Source organism: Trachurus japonicus, chromosome 3 (genome assembly GCF_045865225.1).
Source record: "Trachurus japonicus isolate A0001 chromosome 3, Traja_1.0".
Taxonomy (NCBI): domain Eukaryota; kingdom Metazoa; phylum Chordata; class Actinopteri; order Carangiformes; family Carangidae; genus Trachurus; species Trachurus japonicus.
Genome location: NC_140909.1, coordinates 389,825 through 409,603, shown reverse-complemented (window position 1 = coordinate 409,603; position 19,779 = coordinate 389,825). Strand labels below are relative to the sequence as shown.

At 41.1% G+C, this 19,779-nt stretch overlaps 1 protein-coding gene across 2 annotated transcripts; it reads left to right on the top strand.

The window, feature by feature from the left end:
- Positions 1–8,087: 8,087 nt before the first annotated feature.
- bloc1s6 (biogenesis of lysosomal organelles complex-1, subunit 6, pallidin) lies at positions 8,088–14,307 on the top strand. 2 transcript variants are annotated; one of them, XM_085773051.1, is made up of 6 exons: positions 8,088–8,231; positions 9,076–9,145; positions 10,420–10,615; positions 11,896–11,983; positions 13,117–13,203; positions 13,973–14,307. In XM_085773051.1, the coding sequence occupies exons 2-6, from the start codon at positions 9,100–9,102 to the stop codon at positions 14,090–14,092; spliced, it is 537 nt and encodes a 178-aa protein (XP_085629177.1). In that variant the 5' UTR covers positions 8,088–8,231; positions 9,076–9,099; the 3' UTR covers positions 14,093–14,307. The 2 variants fall into 2 exon arrangements, with proteins under 2 accessions (XP_085629177.1, XP_085629178.1); XM_085773052.1 differs by having other exon boundaries at positions 9,076–9,159; positions 10,446–10,615.
- Positions 14,308–19,779: the final 5,472 nt, after the last annotated feature.

The following is a 19,779-nucleotide window of genomic DNA, read 5'->3' as shown; positions in this document are numbered from 1 at the left end:
TGCTGCCCATGACCTCACTGCTGCAGACACACAACAACAACAACAACACAACAACAACACAACATGGTTTATTATATTAGTATACACACTGAAAATACATAAATACTGCAGTATAGCCACTGAAAATACATAAATACTGCAGTATAGCCAGTACAACTAAACTATCTAAAGTAAATGTCAGTGGTTCTCAGAGTGGGAGGGTTGACAGGGTTCAATTTTTTTTTCTTTTTTGGGGGGGAATTTACAACTTTTTATTGACGTTTTACCACTTTTTCCTTGATTTTTTAAAACTTTTTTTTCAGAAATGTTATCACTTTTTCAATTATTGTTTGACTTTTTTTTTTTTTAGAAATGTTACCATTTCCTAGACATCCCTGTAGTTGTGTGTGTCCTAGAATATTTTAACTTTTTAATTATTGTTTTCATTGTTTTTTTTCTTTTCTTTTTTTAAATTTTACCACTTTTTTTCACTAACTATTTTTTGGGGGGTTTTTTATTTCTTATTTTTTTTATTTTACCAGTTTCTTCTCAATTTTTCTGTTCTACTTTTTAACTATTTTTTTAAAAGAAATGTTGCCCCTTTTTGTATTATTGTTTGCCCCCCCCTTTTTTGAGAAATTTTACCACATTTTTCTATAATTTTTTTTACCACTTTTCCTAGAATTTCTTTGAGACATTTTTCTTCTAAAACTTTTTTTAAATTTTTTTTAATTTTACCACTTTTTCAGAGAAATTTTGAGTAATGAGACGAGAGATCTAACCCTAACCCATGACCGCACTGCTGCAGACACACAACAACAACACAACAACACAACACGGTTACACAACAACTAGGGATGTCACGATTATTTGTTTTCACAATTAATCGCGGTATTAAACGCCAGAGTTAATTAATCGTAAAGATTCCTGCGTGCCGCAACTTTCCAAAATAGATAATGTTGGAAACACAGAGGCAGATGTTGCACCAAAGTTAATATGAATGTAAGAAATACTGAGTCCATTTATCTAACGTAACGTACGATAGGTAGGAATTTAAATGTTAGCGTGTCATTTGTGATAAAAAAAAAAAACAATTAAAATAAACTTAAACATTTGGTGTCGATGACAATTAATGATTTGAATATTTAAACACTTCCCCTGGAGGGTTAATAATTGGTTATATATGAATAGTAGTTACGTAATTATATTTTGACTGTATTTGATTTTACACATTCATATGTTGTGAAATTAATTAATTAATGCAGAATAATGGTGATAATCGTAATACCGTGATTATTTCTCTGACAGTAATCGTACAAAGAAAATCTATAATCGTGACATCCCTAACAACAACACAAAGACTTATACAGTACTATAAACTAGGGATGTCACAATGACTTGTTTTCACAATTAATCGTGATATTAAACGCCACAATTATTTAATCGTAAAGATTCCTAAATACCGTCACTTCCCAAAAAAGATTGTGTATGAACCGTGTCAGCAGATGTGAACCAAAGTAAAGGTAAATGCACAGATACTATTGGTCCATTTAACTAACGTAACATTGAACTGGGAGGAATTTAAATGTTAGCTTCTCATTTTTAATAATAAAAAAAGCAAAACAAAACAAAAAATGATTAAAATAAACTTAAACATTTGGTATAGATGACAGTTTATGACCTGAATATTTCAAACACTTCCCCTGGGGGGTTAATAACTGGTCATATATTAATAGATACTTGAAATATTTTGTGTAAACAAAGAGTAATGTAATTATATTTTCACTATATTTGATTTTACACATTCATATGTTGTGAAATTAATTAATTAATGCAGAATAATCGTGATAATCATAGTAACACCGTGATTATTTATCTGACAGTAATCGTACAAAGAAAATCTATAACATCCCTAACAACAACACAAAGACTTCTACTATAAACCTGTTTCTCTGTTTTTACAACTTCAACCGAGAAATGTGAAACAGTTAAAGCACTAGACAGGAAACAGCTTCACCTCTAAAGGTCAGTTACGTAGAGTTGTAGCTCCCTGGGACAGCCCCCCCAACACACACACACACACACACACACAGGGGTATGTCCAGTTTTAAAGTGAAACTGAGAGAAGCTGTGTTTCCTCATGATGGTGTGAAAACAATTCACTCATTATTAATTCAAAGTAGTGATGTCACGATTACACATTGTCTTGGTACAATTATTGCCAGAGAAATAATCACGGTGTTACGATTATCACTATTATTAATCATCATTTATTAATTTCACAACACTATGAATGTGTAAAATCAAATATAGTCAAATTACATATTACAATATAATTACATTACTCATTGTTTACACAAATTATTTCAAGTATTTATTATGTCATATAATATACGACCAATTATTAATCACACAGAAGAAGTGTTTGAAATATTCAGGTCATAGATTGTTATTTATAACAAATGTTTACGTTTATTTCAATCATTTTTTGTTTTGTTTTTAATTACAAATGACAAGCTAACATTTAAATTCCTACCAATTCAAAGTTATGTACCTTTATTTTTGCGCACATCTGCCGATACGGTTCCAACATCATCTTTTTTGGGAAGAGACGGTATTTAGGAATCTTTACGATTAATTAATTGTGGCGTTTAATACCACGATTAATTGTGAAAACAAGTAATCGTGACATCCCTAATTCAAAGAAAACAAAATAAATCATTGTTGGGCCAGTTACTGTCCATAATGCTGAGATTGAACAGGTTTCCTCCTATAAATATCTATATCTATATATCTAGAAGCATCTACGTGGACGCTGCCTTGTCCTGGAGTGTACATGACATGTAGACTTTAGTTGTTGCAAGGTACAACAACAACGTATTTATTTTTTGAGAAGATTGAGGTCATTTGGAGCAAACAAACACATCCTGTTATTATTTTTCAGTCTATAGTGCAGAGTGTTGTGCAGTACGGAGTCAGTGCCTGGTTTAGTTGTTTGTCTGTCCAACTTAAAACCAAACTAACCAGACTGCTACACATCTGTTCAAAGATTGTGGGTCAAACTTTGGAGTCACATTTTCAAGCAGCATAAACACTAAAAGAATGTTGTCTCTTATAGTAACATCTCATCTGAGGTATTATCTATCAGCTGCTGCCATCAGACAGGAGGTTTAGAGACTGAACAGGCTGAGGAACTCTTCTGTCCCCAGTCTGTCTGTTCAATCAGAGTTTGGTCTAGGGCTGCACCGAATGGCATTTTTTGGCCGAAGCCGAATACCGAATAAAATCAAAACGCTTGGCCGAAAAACCGAATAATACCGAATACCGAAAGTGGTTATAAAGTTTTGAAATAAAATATTTTTTTAAACTTAAAGGTTGACTATGTAGAATATTTATTAAAAGCTATATTTTTTCAAAAATAATACATCCATGGGGCCTTTAGAGGGGTACAGAATGAAAGTATTGCTTTTCCATAAAAAACATTTTTTTAGTCTGAATTATTATTTTTAATATTTCTGACGGGCTCGACAATGACTTTCTGTCAACGTTCTGTTTACATTCGTACCTGCCTGTAGCCGACACGTGGCTCAGTTCTCCGCTGTTTTCCTGCCTCCTCCCGGTCCTATGCGTTTGTTTCCAACCAAGACTTTTTAATAATCAATCGGTGGATCAATGGATTATCATATACTTGTTAGGATGGGTGTATTTGTGTAGTCTTATCTGTCATAAACACGTTAGTTGAGGAGAGCAGTGACAGCGGAGGCTCTGAGGCTCTGAGGCTCTGAGGCTCTGAGCAGCAGCGGTGTGGAAGCAGAGAGCCTCCACTGTCCCTGTAACAAGCTACAAGTCATTTATTCTGCTGTTAATGACGGTCAAAATGAAACATAAGGTAAATATCCTGCTTAGCTCTCCTCCTCTGCTGTCCTCTGTTCAGAGCGGAGTCCCTAGCAACGGCCCGTTTTACCTAGCAACGGTCTGGAAATCAACTGCTGGAATTCTTTTTCTGTTGTTGTTCTTGTAATTCTACATTGTCAACCTTTAATTTTCAAAGAAAGTAAATGTTTATTGACTATTCTGACAGTTTTTGAATATTCCAGTTGCCGTTGCTCATCAAAAAAGCACAACAAGTTACATAAAGTTTTTCATTTAGGCCTATAACGGCCCATTGTGAGTGCTGAAAGATCTATGCAGGTACATTCCAAAAAGCTTCCCCACTCTGCTCTTGTTGCTGATGTTTTTCCAGCAGTAGGAGTCACTTACTAATAAAGCTCCATGGGGTTTAAGCTGCCGTTTCCATCGTCGTTGACGCTCGGTGTGTTCAGGTGCAGTGGGAAGCTCCCGTTTGTGTCATAAACACAGGAATATCAACTCTGGACTTGCTTCAAGTAAATAAACTTCTCGGTGCATGTTTCAGTAGCCACCTGACGCTGTCTGTGGAAAAAAATGTACACTTGAAGCAAGTCCAGAGTTGATATTCCTGTGTTTCTGACACAAACAGGAGCTTCCGACTGCACCTGAACACACCGAGCGTCAACACAAACGGGAGCTTCCCACTGCACCTGAACACACCGAGCGTCAACACAAACGGGAGCTTCCCACTGCACCTGAACACACCGAGCGTCAACACAAACGGGAGCTTCCCACTGCACCTGAACACACCGAGCGTCAACTTGGGTCTCGACTCCGCCAGACTGTGAATTAGATCTAGTTTTACAAACATGTCGGCTTGTTGAAGTAAATAAACTTCTGGCTGCATGTTTGAGTCTCCATCTGACGCTGTCTGTGGCTTTGAGGGATGGAAACAGCCTAAGCAGCAGAACTTACATCCGCTCCCATTCATCGTTGCCGTGGCGACGCGGGGACAGACCATAACTACCACAAAACAGGAGACATTAAACTGAAAACCTTCAGATTCCTTCTGTTAGACCTAAAATGTTAGGAACATACAGCCTGTGAATCTGTCTGGACATAAAACTCCGTGACTCGGCCTGGGAACGCCTCGGGGTCAGAAGAAGAGCTGGAGGAAGAGGAAGTGTCCGGGGAGAGGGAAGTCTGGGGATTTTACCAGTTTCTATATTTTAAAGAAAACTTTACTATATACTATTTTTGTTTTTTATTTTACCACTTTTCCTAGAATTTCTTTGAGAAATTTTACCAGTTTCTTCTCAATTTTTCTGCTCTACTTTTTAAAGAAATTTTTCCCCTTTTTGTATTATTGTTTGCCCCCCCCCCTTTTTTTTTTGAGAAATTTTACCACACTTTTCTATCATTTTTTTTAACCACTTTTCCTAGAATTTCTTTGAGACATTTTACCAGTTTCTTCTAAATCTTTTAAATACATTTTGTGATACAAGTCTGAACAGTTTACCACCTAGAAAGCAGTTTACCCACTACAACATATTAGACTACACCACTGGTTGCTAGGTAACAGCAGTTTACCCACTACAACATATTAGACTACACCACTGGTTGCTAGGTAACATTAGACTACACCACTGGTTGCTAGGTAACAGCAGTAACATTAGACTACACCACTGGTCACACAACAACATTACCCGTCTTATCTAAAACTGTATTTTGTGCAACTCAACTATCAAACCAGATGATCTACTTATCTCCTTCTCAGAGCCTCCATAGTAAATCAATAGTAGAGAAGCTTTTATGTTCAAAGGTCCAGATGACTGTAACCATGGTTACCTGTGAGTGTTCTTGTTACTGTATGTCTTGTCTTTATTTTATTGTCTGTATTGTGTTGTTTCCTTTCCTTTCATTGTGCTGAGTTGTGTTATTATGTCTTGTTACATCCGCCATCAACATCATCAATAATTCACTATGACATATTTTAATGTTCTTCTTTTTAAGGTTTTATTCTGTTTTTACTTGTGTCATTCTGTATCTATTTGGTGTCTGTTTTGTGTTATGCTAAACTGTGTTTTTATGTTTCTTTTATGCGCACGTATGCACACGTTTAATAAAAATGTCCACTGCTTTTCTGAATCTGATGTTGTGTAGTTCCCCCTAAACGACACAATAAAACACTGTTACACACAGAAACTACACACCTGCAGTAGAGAGACAACACTGTTACACACGGTTAGTTACACAACAACACGTTACTAACACACAACAACAACAACAGCAGCACCAACCTCCGGACCAGACACCGACTCTCTCCGCGGCTCTGATCCGACCTTCAGTCGCTCTGACTCGGACTCGAACTTTCAACTTCAGCCTCTCCTCCTCCACAGGAAGCTAATGCTAATGCTAACGGCTACTGGCCCGTCCGTCAGCTTCCGGGTTCTGGTCCAGACTAGTGGTCAGAACAACTATAATAACTATAGATAAATAATATATATAAACTATATAAACTATATCTATAAGAGCAGAACCAGCTGGGAGCGACTCACCGACACGTCGACGGAGCTGCAGCCGCAGTTTGGACGCTGATTCCCGGGTTGAACGGTCTGAGCAGCAGCTGCACCCGGAAGTAGAGTCACAACAACGGGACAGTTTCTCTGGAATCACGTGGTGGTGGTGAGTTGTTTTTATGACAGAACACTTTTCTCTTGTTCAGTCACAATGATGTTTTGGAAAGATGTTTATCGATGGTTAAATATTGGGATTAACACATTTCAAGTGATGATCTGATATGGATGGTCTGTCAAAAAAGGAATCCAAAATGGTGAACATTTCATCATGGCAAAGTATCATAAGAGTTCATTTGCAAAAGCAGATAACTCCGTCTTTTTTTTCCTTTTTTTATTTTATTTACATAAGGTGATATCAGTCAAACCAAAGTTGAGTGACTTTGAGATGTAACAAAACAGACATATCTCAAAAAAATACAGTTTTATTGAAAAAAATAATTACAAAGCCTCAGCTCATTTTTTTCAAAATGGCACTTATCTGCTTTTGCAAATGAACTCTTATACACATACACAAGAATAAATGGAATAACAGCAAACCCACCATAAACTGTTTAAAGAATGGAATTAAAAACTATATAACATCCCTAAAGGTGTTATTGGAGGAAAACCAGTCTATAAATGAGTTGTAAACAATGTCACAGTCTCTGGCTCTTTGAGTTTACAGTCCTGTGTTCTTATTAAACACGCTTGAAGCACTATGTTTGAAATGTCAACCCCTGTAATTATTATTATATTTTATTCTACCTGTTTGATATGTTGTAAGCTTGTACTGTTTTAAATGCAAGCAAATGTTTTTTTTCCTCAAATGCAGTTCTTTGGAAATCGAAGTGAATTTAATTTCAAATTGAAATGTCTGACATTGTGAATTGAAATAAAGCTTTGGAGGAAAAAAAGAAGAAAAAAAGGAGATTTCACTTTGTTTTGGAGGAATGTAGCCTACTACTGTTTGGGCTCCCTGACCTGAAAAAAACAACAAGGAAAAAGCCAACATAACTTTTATTATCAACCTTATTATTTTAATGGCAAAATGTCATATTCACAAATGTAAGTTCATTTAAAAAAAAAAAACCTTCCTTTATACTGCTCTTAGCGGTTAGCTCAAGCAACACATAACCTCCATTACATTCTCAAGCAACCAGAAAGCCATTAAGACTTTCAATATATGTGAAAACTTGAACATTTTTTTGTAAACTTGGGGGAATTTATCCCCCTGGCGTATAATATAATATAATATAATATAATATAGATGTGCTTTATAAATTGCATTTTACTATGAAAAACAGTTTTTTGTCATGTGAAACAAAGTTTTGAAAAAAAAAGTCTATTTTATGAGTTGTATGAAACAATGTCACAGTCTCTGGCTCTTTGAGTTTACAGCTCGAAGCACTATGTTTGAAATGTCAACCCCTGTAATTATTATTTTATTTTATTTTATTTTATTTTATTCTACCTGTTTGATATGTTGTAAGCTGGTACTGTTTTAAATGCAAGCAAATGATTTTTCCTCAAAATTTGAGTTCTTTGGAAATCGAAGTGAATTTAATTTCAAATTGAAATGTCTGACATTGTGAATTGAAATAAAGCTTTGGAAAAAAAAGGAATCACGTGATGACGCAGCCAGTCACGTGATGACGCAGCAGTCACGTGATGACGCAGCAGTCACATGACGTCTGGTCCGACGCAGCAGCAGCAGAACCAGGACTTTAACGGTGTTTTCATCCAGAGAAACGGCTCCACAGGACCAGGACCAGGACCAGGACCAGGACCAGGACCAGGACCAGGACCAGGACCAGGACCAGGACCAGGACCAGGACCAGGACTCAGGTAGTCACCATGGAAACCGAGGCCGTGTCACACACACACACACACACACACACACACACACACACACACACGGAGCAGCTGATGTTTCCTCTGGACGGTCCAGATGTTCAGCTGCCACAGCTTCTATACACACGTCTGTGTTTCAGTTCAGATGAACCCTGTTACACAACCAGACACCACCACGCTGCGGAGGGTAAACTCACCTTAGACCCACACATGAAAAGCAGGGTAATGTATAGTTACCATGGTGATACATATTATCCAAGAACAGAACAAACCCAGATGTAAAGATGTATAGAGGAACATGTATCAGTCAAACAGCCTCTATCAGAGTCTATCAGAGTCTATCAGAGTCTATCAGAGTCTATCAGAGTCTATCTGAAGCTGTTTGGTCCAGTCAGTTGGTCTGAGCTACTAGAGATGTCTTCAGTCTGCTGTGTATCGGTGTTTCTGTAACTTAATGTCATTATACGAAGAGTTCATTTGCAAAAGCAGATAGGGTTAACTACCAAAGTTGAGTGACTTTGAGATGTAACAAAACAGACATACCCCAAAAAAATACAGTTTTATTGAAAAGAATAATTACAAAGCCTCAGCTCATTTTTTTTTTCAAAATGGCACTTATCTGCTTTTGCAAATGAACTCTTCGTATGTTTCTGAACATCTGATTATGTCACTACTATGGTAACAGCTGCTCTGTGGGAATGAATCAGGTCCAGTCATATGTATGTGTTGGTTGTATTGTTTTGTCTCGTAGATGGTTGTGAGTTGTTGTGGTTATGGTTGTTGTTATTGTGTTGATGGTGTGATGTGTTTCTGTAATGGATAGTTGTGTGTGTGTCAGTCTGGGTCCACAGAACCAGAACTCATGGAGGTAGAGGCGCCGGAAGAGGAAGGACCGACACACACTGAAGGTAGCTGCGTGTGTGTGTGTGTGTGTGTGTTGTTTCAGTGTGTGTTGTGTTGTGTTTTTGCTCACAGCTTTAAACCGTTTAACGAGTTCTTTCAGTATCTCGATCATCGTTGTGTTTTGGTTTCAGTTTGTTTTTGACTCTATAGTCCAGATAAAACAGTGTTTAGTCCGACAGACTAATTGTCACAGAAGGTTTTTCACCAACATCATTTCTATGAGGTGTCCAGAACAACGAACTAAAAGTCCTAAGAAATCCTAGTTGGAGAAATATGTTTAATTCTCATCAATCCAACATTGATTTACTGTATAAAGTCTATGGTGCCGACAACAATACACCACAATGGGGCTATTTTTTTCCTTTATTCCTATCACAATGAAACTTTACACAATGAAAGTATCCATGAAATGTAACATTTTTTGTATTACAAGTTTCTTTGAAAACGGATATGAATATGCAAATGAGCCTTACACTAATGGAATATGCCCAAAATACACCTGGATAAGCTTCTTTTCTCCCTTTACTCCTACCACAATGAAACTTTACACAATGAAAGTAGACATGACAAGTAACATTTCTTTGAGTTTGTGTCATTATATTTAGGAGTTTTACCATCAGAAAATGTCTCCTCTAATGACAGATATTTGTTTCAGATTTTAAGAGCCGCTTCTAGGAAAGCTATAACAAGGAAGTGGCTAAAACTAGAAAAACCTACAGTGGACGAGTGGTTTGACATCATTTATAACATTTTTAAAATGGAAAGAATTACTTTTGCTATAAGGCTAAAACAGGGTCTGTTTTTGAGAAGATGGGAAAGATGGATTAGATAATATGTCACTCCGGTTCGTCCATCGTTTGTCTAGTACCAGGTCTTATATCATTTCCTTTCCTCATCTATGTTTTTCTGTCAACCCATATGCATCAGTATTTTTATTTTTATTTTTTCCTCTAGTAGAACAGATGTGCACCGCAGCATTCTTGTTCTAAGCCTAAAGAGTTACGTTCTAAATGTTTGTATTTTGTTATTTTCATCTTTTGTGTGATTGAGGGAGGACCAATCATCATCCATATCTGTATTGTCAATGCAATCGTGGACGTATTACTGAGCTATTCAGATGTCATTTACAGATGAATGGATGAGATTGGTGAAGTGAGATGTAAAAGAACATGTGAACCATGAAAATCACAATAAAAAAAGAAAAGTAACATTTCTGTATTTCAGGTTTGTAGTGATTCTGTGGGAAGACAAAGTTGGTTCTGTTCTGTGTGTTTTCCAGATGTGCCGTTGGTCCAGCAGGACCAGGACTCGGTCCAGGACTCGGTCCAGGACTCGGTCCCGGTCCAGCAGGACTCTTTAGAGCCGTTAGAGGTGGTTGAGGTGGACCATCAGGCCGTAGACAGACTCTCTGAGGGTTTCCTGTCCCACTACCTTCCAGACCTGCACAGCTCCAAGCGAGCGCTGCAGGAGCTCACGTGAGTTTCTACCTGTTTGATGAAATCAGTTCAGTTCAGTTTATTTCATGTCCCCAAAGAGCAGTTTGTGTTGCAGCTCATAGAATCACATAAAGGTAAAAACATACAACACAATGACATATAGTGACAATGCATCATTATAAATAACAATATAAATAAAATATGCACTAATTGTGATCATATAAGAGATAAATATAGGAAATACCGTTAAAACACAGAATACAAAATCCAAGATAACACTGTTAAGAACATAGTGGTCAAGTGAAGTGCATCAGATAAAGTGCAAAGTCTCACACAGAGGAGAGCAAAATGATTGGGACCACACGGTGGCCAGTCAGAAACCAGCTCAGTGACTTTATTAAAACACGGAGGTAGATCTGTAGACCTGTAGACCTGTAGACCTGTAGACCTGTAGACCTGTAGACCTGTAGACCTGTAGACCTTTAGACCTGTAGACCTGTAGACCTGTAGACCTGTAGACCTGTAGACCTGTAGACCTGTAGACCTGTAGACCTGTAGACCTGTAGACCTGTAGACCTGTAGACCTTTAGACCTTTAGACCTGTAGACCTGTAGACCTGTAGACCTGTAGACCTGTAGACCTTTAGACCTGTAGACCTGTAGACCTGTAGACCTGTAGACCTGTAGACCTTTAGACCTGTAGACCTGTAGACCTGTAGACCTGTAGACCTGTAGACCTGTAGACCTGTAGACCTTTAGACCTGTAGACCTGTAGACCTGTAGACCTGTAGACCTGTAGACCTGTAGACCTGTAGACCTTTAGACCTGTAGACCTGTAGACCTGTAGACCTGTAGACCTGTAGACCTGTAGACCTGTAGATCTGTTCTGCAGCGGGACGACGTCACCGTTTAAAAGAGACGACATGAAAGACGGCTGTGACAGAAGGTCTGATGGAGAACATTCACATGCTCTTCACCAACATCTACTAACCCTCTCTTCGTGTTGTTTTATCCCAACCAGACAAAACCAGCTGACTCACTTCTGTCTCTTCTCTTCTCTTCTCTTCTCTTCTCTTCTCTTCTCTTCTCTCTCTTCTCTCTCTTCTCTTCTCTCTCTTCTCTTCTCTTCTCTTCTCTTCTCTTCTCTTCTGTCTCTTCTCTTCTCTCTCTTCTCTTCTCTTCTCTCTCTTCTCTTCTCTTCTCTTCTCTTCTGTCTCTTCTCTCTCTTCTCTTCTCTTCTCTTCTCTTCTGTCTCTTCTCTTCTCTTCTCTTCTCTCTCTTCTCTCTCTTCTCTTCTCTTCTGTCTCTTCCCTCTCTCAGACAGAACCAGCTGGTGCTGTTGGACACGTTGGACCAGGAGGTCACCAAGTTCAGAGACTGCAACGCCCTGATGGACCTCAACTCTCTGGTACGTTCACACACGTCCACATACAGTACGTCCACATTAGGGACGTCCCGATCCGACCACGTGATGGGAAACCGGGGTCGATCACGTGGTTTCAGACTCGATCAGAATCAGACGTCACATCCCGATCAGGAATCGGCTCTATGACATATCTACATGTCAGGGTTTTCCTGTCTGTCTACAGCGAAGACGGGCCGATGGGGGCGTTCAGATTATCATCTTCTGCACTTCAAACCCATTACTTTACTGTAGACGTGTGTCATGTGCGCTCATTACCCAAAGCGACGCGCACTCGGTGCAGCTGCTTGTTTTCTGTGCGTGGTCTGTGGCGCACAGCTCCACGGTGTGTGTAAGCCGGGATTCCACTGGAACGATCCCGAAACGGGTCGGCTACGGAGCGGCTGCGTACTCCGACTCCGTCAACTCACACCGGTTCCGTCCGTGATGTTGATTGTTGCGGCTCCGCCGCACAGCGGGAACACGTGATCTCGCCATAAAGCGGGTTGTAGTTTCCATAAAGTGAACCACAAAATCAAAAACAATGAATTTAATCCAGAGGAGTAGTAGAGAAACAACTTGGTTCTGACCTGACTTGGTTTTACAATCACTATCTCCTGCTCCATGGTGTAACCGGGGTGAAATGATGTCTGAAAACCTCCGAGCTGCTGACTTCAGGCCGGTCGCTGCCCATTACAACGTCTTCAAGGTGTAAAGCAGGAAATATGCTCCGCTGTAAACATGGTGTATTTTATTTTGAAAATTAACCGGGTGTTTTATTTTGTATTTTGCCCGCGATTTCCTGTCATACGCGACCTGCTCTGTGCTGCTTGATGCGCCGTGCTCCGACGTCCGGCAAAATCAGAAAACAGAAAGATAGTGGGATGATACAGTTGATCTACATTAAAAACTTTACTGCAGAAAGTATCGGATCGAGACTCGGTATCGGCAGGTACTCAAAATAAAATGACTCGGACTCGGGGGCAAAAACATGTGATCAGGACTAGTACACATAGGTACACATGTTCAGATGTTCAGATACGTCCAGATGTTTGTCCAGACGTCCAGATGTTAGTGCAGCTGAACGTCCCGTGTGTCAGACTGAACCAGATGTTTCTAACGCAGCTGGTTGTCTCCAGTTCACAGAGGCCAAAGTTTACCACAACAAGCTGGTCAACGTCAGGAAGGAGATGATCATGCTGCACGAGAAGACCACCAAACTAAAGGTACTATACGCTTTATTCTTTATTCTTTATTCTTTATTCTTTAGTCTTTATTGTTTATTGAGGATCCCCGTCAGCCGACTCACTAACACCAGACTAGTCTTCCTGGGCCCTTTTCACAAAGTTCAAAATAAAACAACTATACACACATCCAGTTACAATAAAAAGAAAGGAAAGAAAAAAGAAAGTTCTCAAAATGATAACATAAAAGATTTAACTCTGAAGTCTGAAAAGTGACTTTATATGCTTCTTAGATGTTTTTTTACTTGCAATAGTCCTAATATTTAAATGAAAATGGCTCTACAACGCTTTACATTACTCCTAACACTTTACCTCACCCCTAACAAATTGTGTTGTGCTATTATTTTGCTATTATAAGAACAATCAAGAGTGAGTCTAGCTGTCCTATTCTGAACTTTTCTCTAGAATTGTTTTTGATAAATTTTACCACTTTTTTCTAGAATTGTTTTTGAGATATGTTACTACTTTTTTTCCCAAAGATTCACGCCATTGGCCCTAATTTGAACGTACATTGACTAAAAATGTAACATTCTTCAGCCTCAGAACAAACACTTGTGTATTTCTGGCATTTACTTCAAAGTTTTGTCCAATGGGGGTCCGTGGTCTAATTAGTGTCAGTTTAGGGTCTTTGTTGTAAAAACCTTTGAGAACCGCTGCTGTACAGTGAGTGGTGGTTGTGTTTGTGGATGGATGAGGATGAGGGAGTTTGACTGAGCCGATGTTTGTTTGTTTGTTTGTCTGGTCTGTGCAGAAACGAGCTCTGAAGCTGCAGCAGCAGAAGCAGAAGGAGGCGCTGGAGAAGGAGCAGCAGAGGGAGAAGGAGCTGGAGAGGGAACGGCAGCTCATCGCCAAACCCGCTAAACGCTCATAGAGCTACGAAGCTACGGAGCTACGGAGCTACGAAGCTACGCAGCTACGGAGCTACGGCGCTACGCAGCTACGGAGCTACGCAGCTACGGAGCTACGCAGCTACGGAGCTACGGAGCTACGCAGCTACGCGGCTACGGAGCTACGCAGCTACGGAGCTACGAAGCTACGCGGCTACGGCGCTACGCAGCTACGGAGCTACGGAGCTACGCAGCTACGGAGCTACGCAGCTACGGTGCTACGGAGCTACGCAGCTACGGAGCTACGGCAGCTACGGAGCTACGGCAGCTATGCAGCTACGCAGCTACAGTGCTAAGGAGCTACGCAGCTACGGGGCTACGGAGCTACGGCAGCTACGGGGCTACGGAGCTACGCGGCTACGGGGCTACGCAGCTACAGAGCGGCGCCCCCTACTGCTGCTCTACGGAGCTACGCGGCTACGGGGCTACGCGGCTACGCAGCTACGGGGCTACGGAGCTATGGGCTACGCGGCTACGGGGCTACGGAGCTACGCGGCTACGCAGCTACGGAGCTACGCGGCTACGGAGCGGCGCCTCACATATCACACCACCGCTGACCGTTCTCCAAAGCAACACAGTGTTTATGTTGGTTTGTTCTTATTGGACGTTCAGACAGGAAGTGTTTCAGTCATGTGATCGTTACAACAACAACAACAACAACAACAACAACAACACTGTTCGTTTATCTCTGAATGAGTTTCCCTCCTTTAAACAATCTGCTGGGTCGTTGTTGATCCGGTGAATCCCTGAGTCACAGCGTCGTCTTCTCTGTTGTTGTTGTTGTTGTTGCAGATAGATTTCCTCTGAATCATTGCACAGCAGTAAAGTAGATAATTATGGTTTTATTGGTTTTATTGGTTTACTTTACTGCTGCTCATCTCAAACTGGTTTTGGCCGGTTTACGCTCCAGTCCAGGGTCAGGTTCACATCCGCTCCCAGACATCTGACAGTTTGAAGCTGTCCTAAAGGACTGAGGTTAAAGTGCTAAAGGACTGAGGTTAAAGTGCTAAAGGACTGAGGTTGAGTTCTGTCCTTTCTCCAGCAGCGTTACAGAAAACACTGTATATTAAATATGTTATAAAACCCTTCAGATGGTCACATGCTTTGGAAAACGCTGTATATTATATGTTATAAAACCCTTCAGACAGAGTTCAGCTTCGTAGTGAAACACCTGAGACGGTCGAGTTCACCACAAACCAAAGACACGGACTAAATCATCAGATGCTGGCACCTCCGACCTCGACTCCCTGACAGTAACGAAGCCTCAGACTCGGCAGCAGGAGAATCGGTGTCGTCGTTAGAGTTTTAATCTCTGTTGCTCCCGGACGTCGAACCTGTTCATGTTGAATGTTAAATGTTTAAATCCAACGTGTTTCTGCACTAAATCTGACCGACGGAGTCTCTGGGTCCAGATAATGTATGATAATTAATAATAATAATAATAATAATAATAATAATAATAATAATGACATGGTAATTGATGATGATTTGCCCCCCCCCCCCCCCCACACAGCATCTGTAAACGTCAACGGCCTTGATGCACTACGACGCCTCGACCCCCCGTCTCTTTGTACTATTAATAATAAAAACAAGACAAACTGGTTTGTCGTCACTTGACTCATTTTGTAGTTTTGTGAACTGTTTAGTTTAGTTAAGTTTAGTTTAGTCAACTTTATTGTCAGTCACACTATGTAACTGTGAATTACAAAGGGGATCGAAATTACGTTTCCCCAAACTCCAAATGTGCAATTAAAAAGGTTTGAGGTTTAATAGAGTTCCAGCTGTACACATCTGCATTATGCAGGGAAACAGGAAAGACTTTGTTCACTTATTCATGTTTATTATTAGACATAAACTTAGTGAACTTCCTCTTTGTGAACTTCCTGTTGGAGCTGTAACGAGCTGTTGGATGTTAGAGTGTTAGTGTGTTAGAGCTGTTAGATGTTAGAGCTGTTAGATGTTATAGTGTTAGAGCTGTTGGAGCTGTAACAAGCAACGAGCTGTTAGATGTTAGAGTGTTAGTAGAAGTAGAAGTAGAGAATACTTTATTCATCCCTAGGAGGGAAATTCAAATTAGTCCAGTAGCTCACACGACAATGACACAAAAAAGAAAGAAAGATGGAGCAGGGCCGCCGGATGGAGCAGGACCTCTGGATGGAGCAGGACCTCTGGATGGAGCAGGGCCGCCGGATGGAGCAGGACCTCTGGATGGAGCAGGACCGCCGGATGGAGCAGGACCTCTGGGTGGAGCAGGACCACCGGATGGAGCAGGGCCTCTGGATGGAGCAGGGCCTCTGGATGCAGCAGGACCACCGGATGGTGCAGGGCCTCTGGATGGAGCAGGGCCGCTGGATGCGGCAGGACCACCGGATGGAGCAGGACCTCTGGATGGAGCAGGGCCTCTGGATGGAGCAGGGCCGCCGGATGGAGCAGGACCTCTGGATGGAGCAGGGCCTCTGGATGGAGCAGGGCCTCTGGATGGAGCAGGGCCTCTGGATGGAGCAGGACCTCTGGATGGAGCAGGACCTCTGGATGGAGCAGGGCCTCTGGATGGAGCAGGGCCTCTGGATGGAGCAGGACCGCCGGATGGAGCAGGACCGCCGGATGGAGCAGGACCTCTGGATGGAGCAGGGCCTCTGGATGGAGCAGGACCTCTGGATGGAGCAGGGCCTCTGGATGGAGCAGGACCGCCGGCTCAGTGCCTCAGGATGTTTAGTCTGTATCCTAGCAACACCTTCATGGAGAACTTCAGATGGAACTGAAGCAGTTGCCATTGGGTGGGATGTACACAAGTGTTGTTATGGTTCGGTATATCGAAAAAATAAAATAAATGTCTACTTTCTGAGTCTTCACCAATATCTCCAGCTCTTCATCACTGTTGTTGGGCAGAGAGTTGATATTTCCAATGATGACTGACCTCAGAAAGGACCGATAGGACATCTCCACCTCCCAGCCTTTAACTTTGCACCAGCAGCAGCACGACAACCACCACAAAAGCACCTCTTCATCTCATCTGGGACAGGATGGTGGTGTCCTCCAGATCTGTCCACTTTCAATGAAAGAAGCTCATCTCTGAAGAATCTCTTCTCCCCACAGAAGCATCCATCAGTAGATAACAAAAAACACAACAAAAATAAAGCAAATGTTGAGTAAAAACTCAAAAACTCAGAGCTACCAGACTTTGCTGCTCCCAGTTGAAGTACATGTTCCGGAAATGAGTTAGATGTTAGACGTTAGAGTGTTAGAGCTGATATAGAGCTGTTAGAGTGTTAGATGTTAGTGTTAGAGATGTTAGATGTTAGAGATGTTAGAGTGTTAGAGCTGATATAGAGCTGTTGGAGCTGTAATGAGCAGCTCAGTCCACCAGGTGGCAGCAGAGGACTCATCCTGCATCCTGCATCCTGCAGCTGTTTCTGCTCTGCTGTTTCCCAGACGACTCGGTTCAACCTCACTCACAACACTTTACCTCACCTACAACACTTTACCTCACTCACAACACTTTACCTCACCCTTTACGCTGTGGTCCTAACTCCACTGGAGTCTCATCAGTGAGTTCACTCTTATTTCCTCTGGTTTAAGAGAGTTTTGTCTGAAACATTGAGGATGTGAACTGGAACAAACCTCCAGACTTTCTCCCATTAACTTCATGTTGTTCTAGTTTAAAGATCAGGGCCATTGCACATTAATAAAAACATTTAAAGGGATAGTTCAACATTTTGGCAAATTGGCCCATTGCCATAATCGCTATAGTCATAGCAGTAGGTTCATTACCTTTAATTGTAGGTGTAAGCTATTTTCAGTACGGCGGAGCAGAGCCGTGAGCTGCTCAGAGCTACGCTATGGAGGCTAAGGGAATTTCTTGGTTTCCCTCATTAAACTCATCAAATTCAACATCCCAAAACTCCACAGCGCTTTTGTAGACAAGTTGTGACCTGCACAACCACCACGCTATGAGATAATGACGGAACGATACGAAACGGAGCCGTTTTCGACGTAAATACAGGGTAAATACGGAGACTGCTTGCTGAAAAACTGTCCCTGAACGCAACGCGCATCAGCGGTTTTGTATGAATTTACCTCGAAAACGGCTCCGTTTCGTATCGTTCCGTCATTATCTCATAGCGTGGTGGTTGTGCAGCTCACAACTTGTCTACAAAAGCGCTGTGGAGTTTTGGGATTTTGTATTTGATGAGTTTAATGAGGGAAACCAAGAAATTCCCTTAGCCTCCATAGCGTAGCTCTGAGCAGCCTGCTGCTGCGCTCCGCCGTACTGAAAATAGCTTACACCTACAATTAAAGGTAACGAACCTACTGCTATGACTATAGCAATTATGGCAATGGGCCAATTTGCCAAAATGTTGAACTATCCCTTTAAACAAATGTAAACGTGCCAGAATGAGCCAAAAGGCGATTTTACATCTGTTGTAGTGAATTGTAAACACACGGTGGATGTTTCTAACAGACACTTTCTGCTCCAAACAGCCGTGTGTTGGTGTAGAAGTAGTAGAAGTAGGTTAAATTCCTCTGTTTCCCAACACAACACCCTCCACTTCACATAAAACTCTATATTTATATATTTATTCTCCGTTAGCTGCTACAACAGGAAGCTCAGTAAACCACCACGGCTCCGCCCTCGCCCACTCCTCTGCACCGCACCGAGACCACGAGGGTCCGATCCACCGAGACCACGAGGGTCCGATCCACACAGAGAGAAACCAGGTCCACAGAGAGAAACCGGATCCACACGGAGGAAAACCGGCCTGGCCACGGGGAATTCACCACATTTTGAATATAGTTTTCACTACCTTGACTCTGGCTTTTGTTTGACTTTTCTAAACACAGCGGCTCCATATGAATTCCTTTAGCAACAACACAGATTAAAACTGGGTCAGAGAAGTGTGAGGAAAACAACTTGCAGCAAAGCCACAGGCAGCTATTCTTCCTGAGGTCCAACAGTATCAAATATACATTCAATAATACAAAAACAGAGACATTATATAAAAAAAAATACAAAAACCAAGTGAGCAATACGCCTCACCTAACAAAACAAAACAGAGTGAGCGTTTCCACTTTGTTACTGTGCTTTATCCATTTTTTTGTTAGTAAGTCATCACACACTAAACCATGTTACATCCATATCTACATATTATTTATACATTATTCCACAGCTTACACTTCATATCATATTGCATATACAGTCATTCTACAGCATATAGATTCATTCTGCAGTTTACACATTATAATATATATCTATATATCTATAAACATACATATAAATTATACCATGTTTTCCTATTTTCTAAAGTTATGAGTTATGATATGAACCATGTGAATCGTCCGTCCTTCTGCACAATCCAACATTATTGATGCGTTTCCTAACAGATCCATTATCGTTTTATTTGTGAATGAAGTCTGAGAGTAAACACAGTTCAGCTGGATCTCCACTTCACCCTGAAGGAAAACAACAACAACAAAACAACAACAACTGGATAAACCAGCGATCTATTTCGACCTCACTCAGACCATCACCACGGTCTTCACCTTGAATGATGCCCATCCTACTACCTATCCTCCAGACCTTATGACAACAATGTCATGTGACTGACCTCAGGAGGCGCCGCCCCGAGTGGCCTCCCTCACTCCTCGGAGGGTCGGAAATCTGGTGGCCTTA

What these genes read in the sequence shown, in the direction of transcription:
- bloc1s6 (XM_085773051.1), top strand. Translation starts at nt 9,100, where the DNA reads ATGGAGGTAGAGGCGCCGGAAGAGGAAGGACCGACACACACTGAAG. An exon ending in CGAGCGCTGCAGGAGCTCAC is followed by an intron (nt 10,616 to 11,895) that starts GTGAGTTTCTAC and finishes TCCCTCTCTCAG; the next exon opens with ACAGAACCAGCTGGTGCTGT. An exon ending in TGATGGACCTCAACTCTCTG is followed by an intron (nt 11,984 to 13,116) that starts GTACGTTCACAC and finishes GGTTGTCTCCAG; the next exon opens with TTCACAGAGGCCAAAGTTTA.